Below are 22,594 nucleotides of genomic sequence, written 5' to 3' on the forward strand. Positions count from 1 at the left end.
GTAGAGAGGCCAAGAGATCAACTTGGGGGTATAGACCAAGTAGGAACTGGGAGGAAGTGGGGCACCAGACTGGAGGTTTTGATGCAGCTGAAGCACGTGTATGGTGGGTACACATGAGTGAGAACTGGAAGGACAAATGCTTATGTTCAGAGAACGAACGGTTGGACTTTTGAGAGTTTGTATGGTAGATTCCAGATGATAATAAGGTCCAAGTGTAACCTGGGGGTGGGGCTCAGGAAGTATCAGGAATCCAGGAAGTGATGAGAAAGAGCTCGAATGACCTTGGAGACTCACTTGTTTCCCCTTTATGTAGCTCAGCAGAAAGCTAGCTCAGCAGGCACCTGCAGGGTCGGGACAGGGGAAACATGCGCCCCTTCTGTCGTTTCTGCCCTCTGGCAGTTCCCATTATTACTGGTACAGGTGTTCCCCGCCTCCCGGTCCCTACAGTTGTGGGGCACTGCCGGCGGCTTGCTCCCTGCAGGAGTGCTAGCCACGGGACCCACAGTCAGAAAATACAGCTCCCATTCAAAAGGGCTGCCAGAGAAATGGCATCTATATAATTATGAAAAGGGAAGTATAATTTCTCAAAATATGATCTGTAGACCTCTGTACTGAAACGTCCCTGGGGTGCTTATTTAAAAGGTTAATAAATATATAAATAACAAGACTAGTCCTGGACACCTCCCCTTTCCAAAAATAAACAAAGTCAGAAAAATGCAAGTGGATGTACCCCGGAGTAAGATGTAACATATTACTGAACTCCTAACTTTCAGATGACCCAGTGGGCCGCGGAGTATTTATAATATTAGAGGGATAAGAAAAGCTCTGCATGAAGCAATGGTGAGAGTTCCTTTTTTGTTTTGTTTTTTTTTTTTAATATTGTTTTGGGGGAGGTAATCAGGTTTATTTACCTATTTTAATGGAGGTACTGGGGATTGAACCCAGGACCTCATGCAGCCTAGGTATGCACTCTGCCACTGAGCTTTACCCAACCCCCGAGTTTGTCTTCAATTAAGAGTGCATTAAGAGAAGTAAGAGAACAGGGAGGAGTGGTGAGTCCAAAAGTTTAATTAGACAGCTCCTAAAGCAATCTAGAGGAGAGACAGTTAAGATACAGATGAATGACCTAAATGTAAAGGTAATGTTGAAATAGAAATAGAATGCGGTAATTTTTACAAAAGTAGGAAGGAGATGTCTTAAGTTTGAGCCACTAAAAGAAAATGATGCCTTTAATGAAAATAATTAACAAGGGAGTAATTTAAGAAACATCAGTCCATTTTGGGTGTGTTTTCAAGGGCTCCTGTGGGACATTTTTGAGTTTGTTTTTGTTTTTGTTTTATGTTTTTATTGAAGTATGGTCAGTTCACAATATTGTGTCAATTGCTAGTGCACAGCACAATGCTTCAGTCATATAGGTACATGCATGTATTTGTTTTCATATTCCTTTCCAACATAAGTTACTACAAGATACTCAATATAGGTCCCTGTGCTATACATTATAAACTTGATGTTTATCTATTATATATATATTAGTTAGAATTTGCAAATCTCAAACTTTGGGACATTTTTGGAAAAAAAAAATACTAGACAACACAAGGAAGAAAATGGTAAGTTCTACCAAGGAAATTCAAACCAAGCCATGTAGGTTTAGAGAAAGATGTTTCGTTAAATATTAAATATACATATTTGTATGCTCATGTGTATTTACTCTATTATGTATTTTACTATATTTACTCTATTACTCTATTATTAGTATATTATTCTTTCTTAATTTTCAAAAGAGCCTAGTGACATAGATGGAAATAGCCCTCCTTTACAGGAAGAAAAGCCGTATCTCTGAAGGGTGAAGTGACTTATTAAATGTCTTTTAATTAGTGAGATGCTGGTCTAGGATTTGACCCACTTTCCTCATGCCTAATGCTCTTCCCCCGACTCCACAGCTGACCCCAGGGGAGATATAAAATACTCATCCTGGAGGGATATCTAAGTAAGTCAGGATGTGTGCACTCATGGCAGACATGGCTGAAAGCATGATTGAGAAGCAGAACAACTCTGTCCTCAGTAGAGCATGAGCTGTAGGGCAGAGAGGGGAACATGGGCTCATAGAGAAGTTACCGAACTTTGAGGCAGAAGAAAGAAATGATCCTTCACCATTTCCATCCTCACCACTTTCAATCAGTCAATCCAAATTTATGCAGTGCAGACTGAAGTAGATGCCAAAGAGCTCCGCAAGTAGCACAGGATAGAAACGTGAATCACAGCTGTCATACTCCATTCCTGCTTCTGGTTCTCCAGGAAGTCATGGGAGAGTTTTAAAGGATCTAATTTTTTTCTCTCCTGTTTTCCATCTCTTGATCTCTTGTGCTGTGTTCTTGGAGAGTTCCTCAGCTCAGTCTTCTAGTTCATTATGTCTCTCTCCAGCTCTATTCAGTTCAGATATTCAGGTCACCTTCAGGTTTTTTTTTTAATCTGTAATTTTAATGTCCTGTGTGTCTACTGGACTCTTTGTCATTTGTCCTGCTCTTATGTCATGATCTCTTTTTGTTGTTTCGTGATTGCTATTCCTTCGGTTTCCTTGGGGACCTTAAAGACACCTACTTTAAAGACTTTTCAAATGGCTCTAAAACTTTATTTTTTCACCTATCAGTTCTTCCATTTGTGGAGATTGTTGGCTTCCCCAGCACCCTGTGATTCCTGGTTGTGGGATTATCTGGAGATTCTGTAAAACCCAAGGCCATCTGCCAGCGGCCTCTACTTGGTCTGTACCTGGCTGGGCTCCAGACCAGGGTTTTCTCAGAAGTGTCCACTGTGGGCCTCCACCTCATGTGAGTGACACATTTCTGGGACAGTCCCTTTGAGCCTAATGGTTCTGCCCAACCACAGGCATGTGGCTTTGGTTTTTGCCACGACCTTGAAGGGTGGACGTAGCTGCTCTAGTTTATCATCACCAACTGGCAGCACAGATCCTGACACCAGCCAGCTTCAGGGCCCAGCCCGGCTCAGCATTTACACTGTGGCTCACACCCAGCACTTTCAGCCCTGCTGTCTTCCCAGCCCCTTCTCCGACTGCAGCCTCCGCTCTATTTTCTTTTAAGGAGAAGTCTCCATTTCGTGTCTACAAACATGTCCTTCTCATTAATTTTTTTAACACTCTCATGTCTACGTGTTTGGGGCAGAAGGACATGGTTTCAACCATCTTTAACTAGAAGCCATGTGACTTCCCCACACGTGATACAGCCGCTGTTAAAGCAGAGGGGTTCCACAAGCAGGTCGAAATGCACACCCCCAGAGCGCAATGTTATTCCTGGACATGACTTACAACTACTCACATTAGGCCTGTTTGGACCTGCTGGTGAGCAGGATCAGGCTCAGCCTGGGGCAACAGCATAAAGGTGAAAGCAACCTGTAATTTTTATTGAGAGTCAAATTTGAAGCATGCATATTTATTAATTTTTATTATTTTATTAAATGAATACGTAGATAGAGTGCCATGTGCCAGACTTAGGGCCTTTGTTTGTAAGCGCCTTACAAACATGGACTAATTTAATGCTTATAACAATCCTGGGACACGGATACTATTATTATAACCCCCATTTTACAGATGAGAAAACTGAGGTACAAAGAGGAGTGAAACATGACTGAGATTCTGAGTCCCGTGCGCTGAGCCTATGCTCCCCAATACTTTGTGAGTGTGTGTGTGTGTGTGTTTGTATGTGTGTGTGTGTGTATGAGACATGTGACACTAGCTTGTACTTAGGAGCAGGGAGCGTGAAGTCACACTCTGAGTGTGGTGTGACTTTCCACAGCTCGAAGTGGAACGAGGAAGGACAGATGGTGGCAGACTCAGGGACCTGGCCCACTGGCACAGGCCTGCTGCCCCAGACCAGCTCTGCCCACTTCCTCCCCGCTTGCTCACGTGGTCGTGGGGCGGACCGAGGCCTGGCTCAGACACAGCAGCCTGAGGGCACCAGGGAGGCCCGGCTGCAGCAGGGGCAGTGGGGTCTGTCCTCTCCCACCCTCATCTCAGCATCAGGAAAATCTGTTCACTGTAGACTGGAGGGACTAGGGGCTGGAGACGGGGGAGAGCCATGAAAACAGCTCCTTCCTTAAAAGAAAGGGTGGACAAATCACTCCATAGTTACTCTTCGTGTCTAGGGAGACAGAGAGATGGAGAGAGAGACCAGGGTAAGGACTGAGACAAGAATGAAAAATACAGAGAAACACAGAAGTACAGAAAGTCTAGACAGAAAGGTGCCAAGACAGAAATAGATACAGACACAGGGAGAGACAGAGAAACACACACCTGGAGGGTGTCTGGATGGAAGGTGCTGGGAGACGGGGTGGGGCTGAGCCAGAACTGATGTGGGGGGATAGTCGTGCAGGAAGCCGAACCCCTGAGGCCCTGAGGGATTTGGGGTCCTTGGGGAGTCTGGGGCAGAAGGGCCTAGAGCCAGGGGTTCCCCACCTACCAGTATGGCCTATCCAAGGATGGGGCTGGGGCTGAAGTAGGTGTGCGGAAGTGTATCCAGTCCCCTCCCCAGGCTGCTGGCCTGGGGTCCCTGGAGCTGGGGACAGGTGCCTGCCTTTCCACGTCCTCCTCCCGAACTGTGCCAGCTGGCCCCGTCCCCACACCCCAGGCCAGTGTCAGGTTCCAGGCTGTTCCCCGGGGGAACTTTGATCTGGAAAGAATGAGAGTGACCGAGCTGGCGGCTGCCCAGGGCCGAGCCGTGCCACTGAGACCTGGCCTGGGCTGCCCCTGCCACCTTCCCACCTGTGGGGGCACCAGGCAGTCACTCCAGGGCTCAGGAGACACAGGTGGGGTCTCTTCTGCTTTCCTGCTCCCCTGTTCTCTCCACTTCCATTCACTGTTCAGTCACTAGTTCCTGCACTGCTCCATTCGGCGCCCCTCCCTTCACTCACTCATTCAAATGGCTGATGGAGTTTGGGGCTGGGCCAGGGGTCAGAGGGATGAGAGAGGCAAGGCCTTGCCCTCTCAGGAGCCCCAGAGATCACTACTCAAGACAGACAGCAGCTCCACACTGGAGGAGGGAACCAGGGCAGGAGAGGAGGGATATATTTCAAGGGGCATGGTGGGCGGGGAGGGGAGGGGAGGAGTGCTAACAGGCCTCATCAGGGATGGCTTCCTGGAGGAGGTGGCATTTAAACTGGGCTCTGAAGACCTAAAGAAGGGAGTCTGTCAGACAGGATGGCAAGTGGAAGGGATGCTTCAGGCAGTGGGATCAGGGCAGCCACAAAGGCAGAAGTGTGGGAGATTGTGCATTTTGCTGGAAGGGCCTTGAAATGCACCCTAAGGCATTCGACCCACTGTTGGTGGAGGGGAGTCATGGGTCAGAGGGATAGTTTTGTGAGAGAAAGGAGACTCGGGGGGCTTGCAGGGGAGGTGGCAGCCTGGTGGTGTGGGTGCTGGTCTCCTCCAGGCTTCCCCAAGGAGGTGCTAGCGCCTGCAGGGACCTCCCGTACCGCTCCAGCCCCAAGGGGGACTCCAGAATGATTCTGAGGAAGCCCAGCTTGTGTGTGGGCTGCAAAAGGCTTTGGAGGGCCCTGGCAAAGGCCAGAGCCCAGCCCCCTGCCTCTGCCCGGCCACCCCACCCCCACTGCTTACTTGGAGTGACACAGCCTTTTGCTGGGCTGAAAGCAGACACTGCCTGGCCTGCGGGGCCCCTGGGGAAGGCCCAGGGAGCCACAGCCCTGGAGCTCTGCCTCCCCCAGTCCCTATAAATAGCCCAGGGAGGGGGAGGGGAGGCGGGCCAGGCAGGGCTGGAGGGGGCAGGCCTTGGGTGGGAAGTTGTGGAGCAGCGGGGGAGAAGGGAGGATGAGTCCAGAATTTAGGCCCAGTTCTGCCGCTGATGATGACTGCTCGCCCCTCGGGGTCTCAGGGTCTCGGGGTCCTCTGGGCCAGGGCAGCCAGGCTGGTGGAGCGGATTGCACGAGCACGTAGACGCAGGGAGTGTCGTTCTAAGAGGACAGGAGGGGCCAGTCCTCCTTACTGTGTGGCTTTTCAGAGGCACAAGGGTCAGGATATTAGCTGTGAGGGCCCCAGGCCGGGGCTGTCCTGCCCCAGAGACCACAGTGGCCCAGGACAGGCTGTGGTGGGGTGCTGTTCCCAAGGTGGGGGCAGGGCGCTGGGGTGAGTCAGCGGAGACCTTTCCAGGCCATGGGGCCAGGGCTTAGGAGCTGGGACCTGAGTGGGGAGGGGATCCTAGAAATGGAAACTGTGAGCCCCATGGCCTTATCTGGGCTGGAAGCAGCTGTCTCCACTCCACACCCTCCGCAGCCCCTGCCTTTGCTGGGAGGAGGCAGGCCCCTCCACACGGGGATGTGTGCTGTTTGTTCTCTGGGCGGCCTGAGCCTCAGCAGAGGCCCGTGGGAAATTCCTCCTCCACTAGGACCACGAGGGCCCAACGTTGGTCGGGGGTTGAGAAGGTCTGCTCTCTCTTACCCTCTCTCTGGATCAGGGCCACCCTTAAAACCTTGTATGCAAGTCTCCGCAGAGCGCCCAGGATCCCTACCTTCTAGAGACAGACTTCTAGGTCGGGTTAAAGAGGCAGCCAGAGATGGGGCACCTGACTTGTGCAGTCAGACTCACACGGTGATACACAAACGCTTGATATATGGAAGCATATGGAGACGCTCAACATACACATACAGGCATGCGTGCGTTCTACGCTGACACATGTGCAGCAGGCATGCATTTGCGTGTGTCTAGAACACGTTCAGCACGTATGAGCAAATGCATAAAAGTCCCTCCTATAAACACAGGTGCTTGGAAATGTACCCACACCCACACGCCACATACACGTGCAGGTCCTGTAGACTCTGCAATGCCCACATCTTCCCTCCGCACTGACACACCCACACTGGGACACGCAAGCATGATACGTGCACAGACACGTCCTCAGATACGTGGGAGAAAGATGAAAATGTGTGTCCAGCAGAGTGTCCCTGGGATGGAGTTTAAAGGAGGGTTTGGTAGAGGGGAATTGGAGTGACCCAGGGGGCAGGGGTCTCTTCCGTCCCCCCACGCAGGGGCCTCAGGGTTCCAGGATTCAGGAGAGTTCAGGCAGGCAGAGCTCTGGGGCAGAGGGCAGAGCCCCATGTGTCCCTCTCCTAGTCCTGGCCGGAGATGAGGCCTGGGGCCTCCACGACTGGCCCCCCGGGCTCCTGCGCAGCCTCCACCACACTCCCACCTCCCTGCTTAGCATTCCCCTTGGCTCCTGAACCCAGCAACCTGGCAGGAAAAGATAAACGTAAGCCTTGCATCCACACCCGTATGGATCTCATAACAAGGCAACAGTTTCCAGGGCAGAGGCTGGATTTCAGATTGGAGAGCAGCGGTGGGAGATGGTTTGTTTGCCGAGGGGTCCGGCCCTGGAGTGCATTGCTCCACTGGGTCCTTGTTAGTCTACTCCCTTTGGGTGCCTGCAGCTGGGAACCCTGGGGAGTGGGGAATGACTGGCTTCACACACCTTCCCAATTATGAGAACTCCCAGGCCCATCAGCCACCCAGCAAGCTGAGGGCTGCAGGCAGGCAGGGCCCATCAGGGCCTGGCAGATAATGGGTCTGGCCTGGCCCCTGACCTTCCAACCTGAGCCCATCCTGGCAGAGGGGCTTGGAGGGCTGAAGTGACCAGTGAGGTTGGCAGCTGCCTTTGACTCAGTGCAAAGGCTGTGACCTTCAAGACAGGGTTGTGCAGTACCTGTGAGCCCCCTGTGGCTCATCGTGGCCGCTAACGCACCCTCTCCGTCACCCATCTCAGTCCATCCTGGAGGTTCGACTGGCTCCCAAGTGAGTCCCCTTTTTCGAGGTATCCCATCACCCCATGTTCACAGAGCACTTTCTAAAGCCAGTTGTCTCTCCAGGTGTGGGGGTGGATGAACAGCTGAGACAGACAGCCCCAGCTCTCTGAGGATGGGGTCCAACACATGTACGCAAGTGTGTATATGCACCTCACCCACGCCCGGGGACTCGGGTGCAGAAGGTGGAGGTGTGGGCCTGACAAGTGGGCCCAGGAATGCAGTGGCCTGCACCATCCCACTTCTTATGGCCTTTCCCCGCCCTGTAAGCCTTGTGTGCCTTCTCAGGACCTGAGGAGTCTGGGGAGGGGGTGGGACTTTCAGGCCTGAGGGCTGGAGGCTGGTGGGTATATGGAGAGGAGCTGGGCTGGCGATGGAGAAGCGGCAGTCATCGGTATGGAGGTGGGGGTGGGTGACACCACCCAGAAAGAGTCTGCGGGTGAAAGGGGTCAGGCCCAGATCAGAGCCCTGGGGACCACGGTTAAAGGGTGAGGGAAAGAACAGCCACTCAGGAAGGTCCCTGGGGAGGAGAAGCTGAGGGGGTGGGAGGGCAGTCAGGACTGGCAGGAGGAGGGATGGTCCTCAGGGGGCAGTGCCGGAGGGCCTGGAGGGGGTTCTGAAGAGTTCTGAGGAGCAGTTCCAGGGAACTAGAGCCTCCAGGCAAACTGGGAGCAGGAGGAGCTGCCCAGACTTGGCTGGATTTGACTGCTGCCCCCAGAGGGGTGCTGGGACTAGAGGCAGGGCCCTGGGTTTTGGACCTGTCGTTGTGGACCTTACTTGTGGCCTCGGGCCTGTCCGTGTCCCTCCCTGGGCCTCCGTTTCCCCATCTCATCTCCTGGCTTCATGGTTTGGGCTTGGCAAGGATTTGACTGCGTGAGGTGACGGCAGGGGACTCAGGAAGCCTTGTCCCACATCCTACTTCCAGCCCAGCAGCACAGCAGATCAAGGGACCAGCAGGCGGTGGACAGGTCACAGCCAGGGGAAGGGAAGCTGGAAGGGTGGGTGTCAGAGCCCCTGGGACTCAGTGGGAGGTTGGCCTCCTAGCCCGCTGACATCAGGGCTGGTGAATGTGGAGGGAGTTCAGCAGGGTCCATCAGCCCTCACCTCCTCCACAGTCTGGTACCCGGCAGGAGCTGGGGGAGGGTTGGAGGAGGGGCCTTGAGGGGATGGCTGAGAGGAGCCCCTGGGGCCTGGGGCAAGCTGCAGCCTCCCCCCAGGTGGCGTGGAGCAGGCTCTTGGGTAGCACTGGTCGTCGATCACCCCCTCCCCACCTCAGCATCACCCCCTCCGCCCTCACTCCTGCTCTCCCTGCCCCTCTGCCCCTCTTCCTCCCACTCCTGGTTCATCTCTCCTCTCCTAGGCTCATCTCCAGCTACTGACTCAGTGGTCTGACTGTCAGCAGTCAGAGAAGCCAAGGGGGTTGGTATGATTCTGGTACTGTCTGCCCAAAACCCACTGCAAGCCCCATCTCTGCCCTTGCCAGTCACAGATGGAGCCCTGCCCAGCCCCTCCCAGATGTCGTCATGGTACATCAGGAGAGACCAGATAACCTGCCTGAGGTGGGAGAATGTGGGTGGATCCTGGGCAGCTAGTCTGTAGAATCTATCAACCGTTAGGGTTCCCAGCCTAGAGACCCAGCCAGCCTTCCTTCTCCGGGAAGCTGGGAGAGAAGGCCAGACCCCTGCCTGCCCCCACTCCCCTCTATGCTGCCGGACCAGGCACAGGCCCAGGTTCACATCGGCCATGGGGACAGGGACCAGGCTGTTCAGTCCCTCCCAAACTTCCCCACCTGGTCATTCCACAGGTCCTGCAAAGGAAGTGGCTGGGCTTTCCTGGCAGAAACCAGGGCCTCTGAACTCCAGGCTCCCGTGCTCAGACCTGGAGGGGCTGAGTGCTACTTGGGGCAGAAGCTGTAGCAGAAGCCTCTCTCCTAGTCTCTATCAAAGATTCCACCCAGAGAAAGAATGCAGGGAGCAGTCTGGCTCACCGTGTGCAGAGAGCTACTTACAAAACACACACACACACACACACACACACACACACACACACACACACACACACACACACACACACACACACACACACACACACACACACACACACACACACACACACACACACACACACACACACACACACACACACACACACACACACACACACACACACACACACACACCCCATGCACGCCTTTTGGCATTTGACTTTCTCATGAAATAATTGCTGGAAGGCTCCTTGGATTAGGTAACCCAGAGTTCCTTCCTGTCCCTGTGGAGGAGGGAGAGAGGGGGGATTGGCGTTCAGCATCTGTTACGCTGATCCAGCTCCTTTGGGGCAGAGCAGGCCAGTCCAGGAGGTCTGTGGCTGCAAACATCTTCGGAAGCCCAGTGTGACAGAAACAAGTCTTTCAGGCCTCTCGTTCCCCTGCCACCTGGCTGTGCCAGCCGCCACTAGCCCTCCTTCAAGTGGGCCAGGCCTGGGAAGGAGAAGGCTAATCAGGAAAGGCTTTTTGCACAAAAAAGGAGGAGATGCTCCCATTTTTTATTTTAAATCAATTTTACTATGTACATGAGATCAGACAGCACCTTTGCCCATCGTTCTGTCATTCCGAAGCAAAAGCTATTTTCATTCCTCCCTTTCTCGTGATGTTTGGAGGTTGGGGGGTATGGAAGGGAGGAATATCTGGGTTCCAGCATGAAAGGGGTGTTGAGAGGGAATCGAGGTGGGAGCCCTGTCCTGTAACCACAGGCCAGGGACTGAGACTTCATGGAGGGAGAGAGGTGATTAGTCCCATGGTCTCTGACCCGAGAATTTGGAGATTCGGTCCTAAGCACACCTTCTCTTCTCTGTCTGACCTCAGTCAGTCACTTGTGGATGCCCCAACAGGGGCCACTCAGTAAGCTCGGAGCCCCGTGACCACTGGCAGGAAGGACACAGGAATCTTGTTACACAGAGTGGGGCTGGGAGGGGAGAGTGCATAATTGCAGAGACAAGGAGGGACCTCACCACCTGTCTCCCTCTCCCTTAGGTGCAAGAAATTCCAGGCCAAGATGCCACACGTAAGTATGTGCTTGTGAGGGCCGTGTCCACGGCTTAAAGCGGGCAGTCATGTGCACAGGGTGACAGTTCTGGGGGTTACTGCTGCCGCTCTCAGGTCCCCCAGAGCAGTGGGGGATCCCTACCCCCAGTAGTACCTGGGCCCTGAGAGTGAGAGCCCCGTGGTAACGCATAACCCACGTCCGCTATCTCCTAAATCAAGTCCACTTGGGGGTCGAGGCCTTCCCCTGACGGCCGGCAGTCCCTCCCACATGTCGCACACTGCTTCTCCAGGGTCAAGGGGGTCTCCGCCTCGGCACTCCCCCTAAGCTCCGCACCGAGGGAGACGAGAGGCTGGGCGAGCTCTTCTCCTCCGGCGCCACTGACGACACTCCTCCTCGCCGCATCGCGTGGGTCACAGGGGCTGGGGTTGGGGGTGACCCCGAGCCGCCAGGCCCCGCCCCCATGCCCCGCCCCCAAGCGGCGCCCATTCCCAGGGCTCGCCGGGCTCGCCCCGCCCTCTGCCCGCCCGTCCCACCGCCCCTCAGGCGAACCCAGCCCTGGGAGGCCAGTCGCGGTTCGGAGCTGCAGAGCTCGGCTGCTCACTGGGCCAGACCCGCTCTCCTTGAGACCCGCCCGCCCGGCTCGGCCATGGAGCCGGCCCCCGACCCCGAGGAGGCGCGCACGGTGCGCGAGGCGCTAGGCCGCTACGAGGCGGCGCTGGAGGGCGCGGTTCGCGCGCTGCACGAGGACATGCAGGGGCTGCAGCGCGGCATGGAGCAGCGCGTGGCCGAGGCGCTGCGCCTGGCCGGGCCGCTGGCGCGCACGGTGGCCGAGCTGCAGCGCGACAACCAGCGGCTGCAGACGCAACTCGAGCGCTTGACGCGCCAGGTGGAGGCGCTGGGCTTGGCGACCGGGCTGACCCCCGCGCCCGGCACGCCCAGCCCTCCGCCCGCCCCCGGCGTCCCAGACCGTGCGCCCCGCCTGGGCACCGCGCGCTTCGCCAGCCACGCCACCTTCTCGCTGTCCGGCCGCGGCCAGGTGAGCCTCGGGGAGCGCGGGCGTCTGTGCTCAGGCGCCGGGGAAGGGGGACCCCGCGACCCCCGCCGCCGCTAGGTCCGGAGTGCGTGCCGGTGCCGGGGCTGTCCCGCCACCCGCCGCTGCGACTCGGTTGTGGGGGTCCGGCCATCACTCGGAGAAACCGGCTTAGCCTGCCCTCTGCACCTGTCTCGGGCCCCTCCCTTCTTTGCAGGCGTGCCCTGTTCTGTTCCCCTCTCTCCACTGTGCCTTGGCACTAAGGGCTTGGGCTCTGAAGTGCTGCCCCTCACTGTTCGACACTGCCCCGGGCCTGTGTCTTGGAATGGTCGGCAATCCTTCACCCCGTCCACCTCCTTTCACGCGCTCCCCGCGTTGCCGCTTCACTGAACCCTGACGGCTTGAGTTATTGATTAACCTGGATTGAGAACTCAAGCCCTTCTGTGTGTTGAGCAGAGGAGAATGCAGTCTGTTGGGGTGCAGCCGGGCATTTGGAAACTTGCAGGGGTAAATCCTTACCGTGAAAAGAAGAGACAGGGGAACCAGGGGGAAAGAGCCGTGGGCAGTCTAGATTTCTGGGGTCAGTGACCGGCCAGAGGCCCACACCGCGTGGGTGTGGGGCGGAGGCCGGTGTGGACCAGTCACTCCCCTGAGCGTGGGGCCTCCTGGAGTGGCAGGTTAGAATGTTCCCATGGTGTGTGCAGTGGCCCTTAGGTGGGATTTTCCACCCTGCCCAGGCATGTGCTCTGGGCTTGGGTTTCCAGGGTCTGGGTAGCCTGCACCTGCTGTCCCTCCTTGGTTCAATCCATCACACACGCAGAGTCCTTGTGTAAGCTGGGCTGCACCTCAAGGGACCAGGAGGAGGGGGATCAGATTAGCCCTTGCCCCTGGATGTCCCAGCCTGGGTGGGAGATGGCCCAGACCAAGCAGTAGCAGCAGTGCAGGCAGCCGGACAGCAGTCCCGTCCTAGTGGGCGTCTCAGGCCGGCTTTGTGCTGGAGGTTTAGGGTCTGCTGCTGCTAGTGCAGGGGCGGGTGTAGGGGGCTGTGCCTAGAGCCTCTAAGGGCCTGAAAGGACTCACTGACCAGAGGGACCCTGGTGGGTATGAGAGTGGAAGAGCGAGTTGTAAAGGCCCCCGGATGCTGGGCCAGGGAGTTGGGCTTTGCTTTGGGGTGGAGGTGGGGTTCTTAAACGTGCCGATGGCTGAGCCCCCGGGTGTCCCAGTGCTGTGTGAAGTGTCTGGAAATATGGATACACTTAATTCTGTCCTACAAGCATCAACACTCCTTGGCCACGCTATAAAATCACCACTGTGAGCTCACACGTGCCTGATAAACTGTGTCATCGGCTGTTTCTGAGGTTTTATTTTAACACACATTTGCTACTCATCTGCATGTGGAGGCAGCTGTCCAAGTTTTAGAAAACTCCTCTTGGAGTCACACATGAATACGTATATGTACACGAATCCACGCGTTCATGTGAGAGATGTGTCTTCAGTCGTCTAACATTTTTTCAGTGGGAATTGGCCAATGTGGGGTAAGCTAGTTCTCTGGGTTATGGGGATAGTGGGGCACTGGGCAGGGGACAGACAGGGTCCTCCTTGTATCCGACAAGCGCCCTCAAGGATGGATGGCAGGTTGGAGGGTGGCTGGAGATAGGGGGACTTAGTTGTGATGGTCCAAGAAGAGAGGACGGCCATAACAGGAGCAGCGCTGGGGAGCGGGAGAGCTGGGGTGCCTTGGACGGAGATCTCCAAGGGGGAATCATCAGGGTGAGATGGTCTTTGGATATGAGCAGGTGGGCAGAGAGCGAAGCCCTGCCGGGGGACTACTGGGGCACAGATGTGGTGGAGATGCCAGTTTCTGTCTGGGTTGTGCTGAGGGTGTGGGGCTGTGGGACATCCAGGTGAAGCTGTCCTGGAGCAGATGGAGTCACAGATCTGGTGGGCTGAGAGTGGCCAAGGCCAGAGGTTAGGGAGATATCAGGCCAGAGCTGGTGGTTGAAGCAAGATCAGGTGAGGCCTTCCAGGCAGCTGTGCAGGAGATGGTGCGTCAGGAGCCCTGGGCAGAGGCTGAGGAGCTGCCAGGGAGCTCAGAGGCTGTGGAAAGCCCACTCTGAGACATCGAGAGAGGGGACCCCTTCAGGAAGAAGAGATTGGGGGTCAGCAGGAATGCTGCAGCCCGCTGCAGGTTGAGGAGGGAGACACGGCTGGGGAGTAGGTTCTGGATTTCAGAAGGCCTGAGGGGAGGAGGGACAGCAGGCGTAGTTGAGCACTGCGGGTGGAGGACCCTCAAGGTGTCCAGTGGGGTCGGACGGACACTCTGCAGCCCCTGAGCACCAGCTCCCTGGGCCTGAGGCCGCTTCCCCCGCCCGACCAGAGGCACTGCTCCCCACTTCTCTTGCAGCCCACCTCTCAGGGGTGCGGGCACGGGCTCGCAGCCAGTTTCTGGCAGTGAGGGGTGCTGCACAGAGTTATCCACATGTTCTTGCTCGTGGGCTGTGCCTGGCAGCTTGTGATCGGACACTGGATTGTGAACAAGGAATCGGGGCTCCGGGGCAAGACTGGACAGTCACAGCTGGGTGCCGGGGCTGTCTGACCTCTCATACGCCTGTGTCTGTGCCCCCAGGGGGTCTGGGTGTGAGGGTCTCATCCACACACGAGAGCCAGTGCTGGTGGTGGTCAGGCATTGCGGGGGCTGGTGTTACACTGCCCCTCTGTAACCAGCAATGAGACTTAGAGACCCTTTGCTGAGACCCTTTTGTTTCCTTCTGATTCAATCGGGACTTCGGGGCTTGGAGGTGGGGCATAGTCAACCTATGTATATGCCTTGGGGTCAATGCAGAATGAGTTGATCTAGTAATCTGCTTCTGTGTGGGCAGACCTTGAGCTTGCTAGGCAGTGACTAGCAAGGGAGGCTCCGGGAGGAGCGAGAGGGTGGGAGAAATCAGGGAGGACTCCCTGTAGGAGGCCTGAGACCCTGGAGCAAACAGGAACTGCTTTTGTTGCATTTTCTGTGAGGCCTTGGGGACATCTCTCAGTTGGACCTCAGTTTCCTCGTCTCTAAGGGGGACTGGCCCTGCCCTGCTTTGCCCCTTGTGCTGCGCGGGCTGGGTGGCTATAACGGTGACATCAGCCATGTCGGCTTGTAAGCGTGTCCACGGAGCCACAGCGGTGGTCTGGCTAGTGGAGGGAGCTGGCTGGGGACCTTCAGTGGATGGTAGCAGCCTGAGGCCAGGCCTGGAAATGTCCCTCGGCTGAGCAGGAGCCACCAGGTCCCCATGTTAGAGGCAGTGGAGCCTCTCAGGAGTGACTGGCAGAAGCAGCGTCGAGGTCTGACCGTGAAAGAAACCAGACTTGCCTTATCTGCCTTCCTTTCCCAGACACACTGTGTGATAAGAGTGCTAAATGCTTTGGGGAGAAGTTTGAAATGAGTCCTTAAAACCATGGTGTGAGCCGGGAGGAGGCAGAGGGTGGAGGAGGCAGAGGGTGGGGCAGCCGAGGCTGGGGCTCAGGCTGGGGCTCAGGCTGGGGACTCTGGCCGCACACACGTCGGGGGCTGTGCTGGGCACACAGACGCTCCCCTGTCCATGCACGAGCCCGCGTGGTGTCTGGCAGCACCAGGGATGCCCAAACTAAGATTCCTGCCCTCACAGCAGTGTATGCAAACTTCCCCAGGGAGAGGGTCGCCAAACTCGGACTTACCCATCCCCAGTCTCTCTTCCTGACATTCCCAGGTCTGGGCTCCCTCCTGGAAGCCTCCCCCTTCTTAAAACAAAGCCCAGAGCTTGGAGGTGCTCAAGCCAGCTCCCCAGGACCCATCCCGTCCTCTGGGCTCTCCAGTGATTTTATCTTGGCCCCAGCACACAGAGGTCCCCTCCCCTGGTTTCCTTTCCTGTGGCTGAAGGGAAGGAAGGCGCTGGGGGCCCTGTGGTTGGGCTTGGGGACCACGGCCCAGCCCAGCTCTGTGGTTTGAGGCTCAGGTTGCGCTGGGGTGGTTACCCCACTCTCCCCACCCCACTCCCTGGGCCTCACAAGTTTGTCTTGAGTTGTCCTTCCTGCTCTTGGAAGGCATGAGTGCTTTGTGGACAGAGAAACCCCAACCTGACTCTGCTTCTGCCTCTAGTCATGGCGTAAGGTTAGGGGTGACCCCCAAGCTTGTGTGGTGGGTTGGAGGGTGGTCTCTGAATAGCCCTTTGGTCTGAGGCGTGGGTAGAGCCCCTTCCTTAGGTGAGCAGGAGTTCCAGTCCTGGAGTGGGGGAGGGGGGAGGGAGGGGCAGGGGGAACCTGGGACTCCAGCCTCCCAGCATGACTCAGCCCCCATCCCCTTTCCCTCCTGCTTTGCTGGAGACCCCTTGGCAGGAATCCACCTGGTCCAGAACCTACTTTCTGTCTGATTGTGGCTTCTGGTCCCCTGGGGCATCCTGGGGGGTGAGGAGCCTGCAACGTGCAGGGGCAGGCGTCCCCCAGAGAGACCCACATTCCTGGGAAAATGGTTTCACCATCAGCCCATCCCTCCAGGCCCCTGTGTAGACCTGCGGAACCTGTCGGACCAGAGTATGGGGGGGTGGGGGGGGACATGCCCCCAGAGCTGAGAACCTGGTGACAGGTGGGGTCCGGGATTCAGGATAGACTGGCTCTTTCTCCTCCCTCTGCTGAGCTGGCTTCAGGTTAGGCTCGTTGTGGCTCTAGGGGTGCCCTCCACACTCTGAGGCACAAGGAGATGCCCCCCCAACTTCTCCACTGTTCCTGCCAGTGAGCCTAGCCCCTCCCGCTCTGTCCTTCTGAATTGGAAGTTGAAGGGTCACCTCCTCTCCAAGCCCAGTCTCTCCTCGGGCTCAAGTCCCGTCCTCTCCTTTCTCCCCAGGGTCCCAACCTCTCCGAGGGTCCCTCCCCCTGCTGGAGCCTTTCTCTCAGCCTGTAAACGTTGTCCTACCTCTTCCATCAAGGAGAGTCCCTCAGAGCTCTTCCCCTCGCCTCATGGCTGCAGTTCCCACCAACCCCACCCCCCCAGGTCACGTCAGCCAGGCCCAAAGCCCCTGCCTAGAAGAGGTGTGATGTCTCCCCCTCCTCCACATTCACTTACTCCCTGCAAACCTTGGAATCCCTTTTGCCCTCCACTCCTTCACTGCCCCATCTCTCCTCCCTGGGTCCCTACCCAGGACTAGGGAGGTACCTGGCCATCTGTGTACCCCTTCCATGCCACTGTCTCACTGGCTTCTGAAGGATGTTCCTAAAACCCAGAACTGATGACCTTCAGTTCCTTCTTGTCCAAGGAGTCATGTCCAAGTTCTCCCGGCTGGCACCTTGGACTGTGTGCTGCTTCTCTAGCCACTGGATCTGAATGCTTTGTGCCTTGATGTCTCTGGCAGACACTAGTCTCTCTGCGGGGCATGGCTTCCACTCCTGGTCTGCCTGGCTCACTCCAGGCTGGCTCAGCCCCACTGCTTCTGGGAGGCTCTCTCTGACCCCCTGGGCTGGATGAAGTCTGTCTCAGGCGTGCGCCCTCATGCTAGCCTTTCGCCGCCTGCTCAAGGTGCTGGCTCCCCCGCCAGACTGATTCCCCCATGGATGGGTAGGGTGGCATGGATGAGCCGTCGGGGGCCAGGGATGGGCTTTTGTCATTTGGGAACCTAGCAGACAAGGGGACCCATCTGGAGATGTGCGGCCATCTAAGGAGAGGTATGGCCAACCTCTCAAGCCACCCGTTGTGGGCTCTTGGTAGAGCCCCTTATAGGCGTCTGCCCCTGTACCCCTCTTGCCAGGCCGACCCACCAGCCTCACAGATGCTCTGAGCCCTCCACCCTCCTTCACTGTGAGAAAGGCAGGGCCAAGGTTGAGGATAATGTCCCTCCTGGCCTCATCTCAGCTGCTGCTCACTGTGTAACCTTGGACAGCACACATCCCCTTTCTGAGCCCTCGGGTCCCATCTGTAAAATGGGTGTGGTAGCACCTACCTGGGAGGACAGAGCATGTTGGTTTAAGTGGCATGGCCAGAAAAGGGGTTCAAGTGGTAGATGCTTTTTTAGCCTACTCCCTTATCTCAAACAGGGAAACTGAGACCCAGGAGGGGTTACCCTGGGGCCGGTGGCACAGCCAGGATGGCGGGTTCCCCTGCTGGCCCTTGGTCTGGGCTTTCTCTCTGCACGACACTCCCCACCGCTGCAGCCCAGAGGGGATGGAGGGGCCTCAAGGAGCCAGTCAGGCCCCAGTACTCTGGACATCCAGGCAAATCTTGTGACCCTACATCCGATGGAAAGGCTTCACCATTGGGCTCCAAGGCCCATTGTTGGCCCAGAAAGACCGTGTGTCGCTGGGTTAGGCTGCTCCCACACAGGCAGCCCCTGGCATGAGCAGGGGCCAGGCTCTCCCAGCCCCCGTCACCCCGTCCAGCCTTAGGGAGGGGTAGGGCCACCTTGAACAGTCCTTTGGAACTCTGTCTTGACTTTTGTCCCTAGCATCTTGGGGGTCTGGAATGTGTCCAGTGGAGCCATTTGCCTCCAGGATCTCGGGGGCTCAACTGCTGGGGCTGAGTCCCCCTAGCCTCCTGGGTGACCCTGGCCCATCACCATACCTCCTGGGGTCTGTCTCTCTCAAAAGCATTTGCCCTGCTCGAACCAGGGGGAGCTTTGGGAAGTGATTTCGGGGTGGGCAGCTGGCCCCGGCTGACTGGGCCTCCGCGGTGTTTGTCTCTCTGTAGAATGTGGATCACCATGACGAAGCCAGCGAGGCTGAGATGAGGAGAACCTCAAACTCGTACATCGTGGAGAACGGGCACCAGCCTGGGGCAGGTGGGGGCTGATGGCCCAGGAGGGCTGGCTGGAGGAATACCCGCAGGGACTGGGGAATTGTCCAAGCACTGAGCAGGGTAGAGAGTGGACTGACAGGCAACTATTTCTTGAACTCTCTATTAGGGAAAGTTGGAGCAGGCATCACCTCTGGTTGGAGCAGTGAGACTTCCCCAGTAGGGGGAGATCAGGGAGGCAGGAGTGGTCAGGGAGGCCTTCCTGGAGGAGGTGAGAGGAGTGTTCACAGAGGCTGGAGTCCTCCTGGGTGGTTCTGAGGCCCCTGTCAATGCCATGGCTGAAACCCCCCGACCCCTGCTGGTCACCTGTTTCAGGTCCGGGTGATGGGCCCCCCGAAGCCGCCCAAACCATCCCAACACCAGAGCCCTTCAAGCCTCGCCCTGCGAGCCTCTCCTTGCGGCAGCCTCACCAGCCAGTCACGGCCATCACACGAGTCTCCGAGAAGTTCTCTGGGGAGACCTCAGCCACAGCTCTCTCGCCCACGTCTGCTGCCATCCTGGGGGGCCTCAGCTCAAGCCCCAGCGCGGCCACCACATCCTGGACTCCCAGTCCCAGTGGTAGGAGCAGGAGACCATGACCTCAAAATGGGAGGGAGGGCAGGGGCTGGGGGTGGTTTGCAAGAGACTCAGAAATCCTGGGGCCGGGCCCTACCCGCTCTGCCTGTCACTGCCACCCCCGTCCCCAGCTCGCCTGCTCCATCAGATGGGGCCCATCTTTCCCGGCTCCTCTCCCAGAGATGCTGTGAAGTAGCCTCATCCTGCGGGGTATGACCATGGCTTTTACTGCAGATCAAGGCTGTGGTTAGAAGGTGGCCGCCTACCCTGCACACTTTGTGTGTAACAGACCTGGCGTGGTCCCCCTGGGGCTGTCTTGGACCTGTGATCAGGCCCCAGTGGTGTGTCCTGGGGTCGGGCTGTGTGGATTTCCAGAATGAGGGCTTGGTAACATGGTGTCTACTGGATATGCAGCACAGGAGGCCCTGGGCTCTGTGCTCTCAAATGCAGTGAGGAGTACTTTAAAGGACCTCTTTTATGTCATTGCTCTATGTTCCAACATCCTTTCTCCTCAACTGTTGGCCCAGGCAGGGTCAGCTTAGCCCAGAGGTCCTGCCAGTGCCCAGAGTGATGCTGGGTGAATAGCTCAGGGCGGGGTCAAAGGATGGGAGGCAGGCAGTGGTGGCCCTCCCCAAGGCCAGGGTTTGTTATTTCTCTCCCTCCCTTTGTCCCGCAGAGAAGAACTCTTCCCTCCCACGGACTTTGTCCAGCTCTGGCTATGGGGGGGTGACGGCCAGCAGGAACGATAACAGGTGAGTCAGGGCCCCTGTTCCCGGTGGCAGGGTCGTCACTCCCCTGGAAGTGTCTGGGCTTGGCCTTGGACCCAGGCTACCCCGGCCCCTGCACGGAGCTCCCAGTGCCAACCCCAGGAGGAGGCACCTTCCTTGGCTTGGTGCCTCTGGAGAACTAAGGCAGCAGTGTCGCTGAGTGGGGTTTGAGAGGAGAAATGAGGCAGCGAAGCTTGGTAGAGAGTTTTGTTTGGAACAATACGGCGGAGGGCTGGCTTCTTTAAGGATCCTTCAAAGCAAGTCTGTCCAAAGATTGGAGAGAGTTTCTCAGTCCCCACAGGATGGATCTTCAGCCATCCTGGCTAGGCTCCCTCTGAGCTGGGGGCTTCCTGCTTGTGGACTGAGGAGTTACCTGGAGAGGCCCTTACCCTGGGGGAGGCCTGTGAGGGGGTTCCCTGTGTTACAGGCTGCCTCCTGGCCTCTGGTTGTCCCCATGCGCTGCCCCTAGGCCCTCTGAACTGTGATCGGAGCTGGGTGTTGGGTGGGGGCTGGCTTGGCTTTTTTCTCCCCCTCTTAATAATAAAAGGAGAATTGTGACTTTCTGACAAACTGTTTTGGGGAGAAACAGAGGGGATCTTATTTAGTGGTGGCGAGGAGGGGGCCTGATCCTGGTGGGGCTGGTTCTGGGTGCTTGTCCTGCCAGGAGGACGCCCCCGCCCACCCCAGGCATTGACACCTGCCGAGGGGCGATTATGTGCAGAGAGGGGGCCCACTGCTGGCCAGGCCGGCCTCAGACAGCAGCTCAGTTCCAAAAACCTGCGGAACCGGTTGGGGGCTGGAACAGGGGTGCTTCCTCTCTGCCTGTAGCCCCACCGCTGCCTCATTTCACATTCAGTGGGGTGGAGGCCCGGGGCCTGTGCGAGCTAGTGATGGCCAGATCTGTGCTCCTGACTCGGTGGTCTCTCCTCAGCCCACCTCGGGTGACGCCACCCCAGTCGCCCCCCTCCACACAGCCGCCAGCCACGACTCAGGCCCCTCGGCAGGGGGAGCGTCGCCGGGAGCTGGTGCGGTCACAGACGCTGCCCCGCACCTCGGGGGCACAGGCCCGGAAGGCATTGTTTGAGAAATGGGAGCAGGACACAGGAGCCGGCAAGTATGGATGCTCTTAGCACCCTCCCAGACCAGTCTGGGCCCCCAAAGAAAGCCTGAGCCCACACTGGGGTCAGGCAGGCAGGCAGAGCAAAGCTGGCCCTGTCCTGTTCCCCCGAGGGCAGTTCCCCAAGATGTGACCTCTCAGGCAAGACATAGGTCAGGGCTGGCTACAGGGCCGGCTGAGGGGCAGGTGGCTCCAGTTGTGGGGAGGGAGGCTGTGATGAGACCCCAGCCCCTCTCCCACATTCCCAGAGGGAACTCCAGGCACCCTCACACCCACATCCCTCATCCAACTGGACAGGTTAGTTTCCAGGCATGACTGGGGAGACCAGAGGGCAGTCACTGGGATTCCCAGCAGAAGCTGGAGGTGACACAGTGAGACCCCAGTACCACTGGCTCCCTGTCACACTACACCGCCTGCCCCATTAGAAACAGGGCCACCTTTGCATGTTTATCCAGCCCTCCTGTCAGTGAGTGGTATTGATTCCTGTTACGTTTAGGATTGGCCCAGGCCTATGAGACAATGACCCCCCAGTCCTGGCTCCCAAGGCTCTGACTCTGGTGAGGGCGACAGACCCAGGAAGTGTCCCACTGACCCAGACAACCTGATCTTGGCCAATAAAGAGTGTCTTTGGGGCCTAGAATAGGAAACCATGAGGGAGGGCGGCCTGGGAAGGAGCTCAGAGGAGGGGTGGGATGGAGGCGAGGAGGGTTTTCCAAGCAGAGGGCAGGGGCATGGGCCATGTGGGCTCAGGTCCTCTGCCGCAGGATCACCAGTGTGGGAAGTACACAGGGGGCCTGGAGGCTGGAAGGGGGCTGGTCCTGCCGGACCCCATCACTGGACGCAGTGCAGCTGGGACACGGGGCGCACACCTGGACGTGGGCGTGGGGCTGGGAGGTTGCCTGCCGACAGAGCATCTCTCTGGGTGAGCAGAGCTGGTGGGGCACTTTCCCGGAGCAGATGGCAGCTGAGAGGCAGCCCCCTGGCCCCCAGCCCCCAGCAGGCCTGCCCTCTCTCCACAGGGGGAAGGGCGAGACCCGGGCAAAGCTGAAGCGCTCACAGAGCTTCGGAGTGGCCAGCGCCAGCAGCATCAAGCAGATTCTGCTCGAGTGGTGTCGCAGCAAAACCATCGGCTACCAGGTGAGGCAGGCTGGCCCGGCTGTTGGGTCCCCTCCAGAGGCTGCAGTGGGCATCACCCGCCTACCCTGCTCTTGTTCCCTGAGCCGGACAGCAATCCCAGGCTGGGGCAGAGGGATAGGAGCAACAGAGGGTCAAGAAACTGTGTCCTCCCGATAGGTCTCCAGCCGCCTGCAGCCAGTGCTTAGAGTCCCGGGAGTCCCATCCCTGGGCCTGAGCAGACTGTCCAATACCTCCAATGGGGTGAGGTCGGCAGCTGTGGCTTGTTGCTGAGCTGGGTGGATGGTGGGCCTGGGGAGGGTGTGGGAGAACCTGTTTATGGGCTTGAATCAG

General features: G+C 57.4%; 1 protein-coding gene across 12 annotated transcripts in view; it reads left to right on the forward strand.

The window, feature by feature from the left end:
- Positions 1-22,594, forward strand: part of LOC105080859 (uncharacterized) — a 66,883-nt gene that overhangs the window by 36,872 nt on the left and 7,417 nt on the right. For 8 of the 12 annotated variants that reach the window (XM_074342467.1, XM_074342463.1, XM_074342457.1 and 5 more), the window contains 8 exons: positions 10,844-10,874; positions 11,146-11,892; positions 18,584-18,674; positions 18,798-18,899; positions 19,004-19,246; positions 19,920-19,995; positions 20,942-21,124; positions 22,147-22,264. In XM_074342467.1, the coding sequence (XP_074198568.1) occupies positions 10,844-10,874; positions 11,146-11,892; positions 18,584-18,674; positions 18,798-18,899; positions 19,004-19,246; positions 19,920-19,995; positions 20,942-21,124; positions 22,147-22,264 (1,591 nt within the window). The remainder of the gene's footprint in view (positions 1-10,843; positions 10,875-11,145; positions 11,893-18,583; positions 18,675-18,797; positions 18,900-19,003; positions 19,247-19,919; positions 19,996-20,941; positions 21,125-22,146; positions 22,265-22,594) is intronic. The other 4 variants (XM_074342460.1, XM_074342464.1, XM_074342466.1 and 1 more) reach the window with 3 other exon arrangements.

Source organism: Camelus bactrianus, chromosome 16 (assembly GCF_048773025.1).
Source record: "Camelus bactrianus isolate YW-2024 breed Bactrian camel chromosome 16, ASM4877302v1, whole genome shotgun sequence".
NCBI classification, from domain to species: Eukaryota; Metazoa; Chordata; class Mammalia; order Artiodactyla; family Camelidae; genus Camelus; species Camelus bactrianus.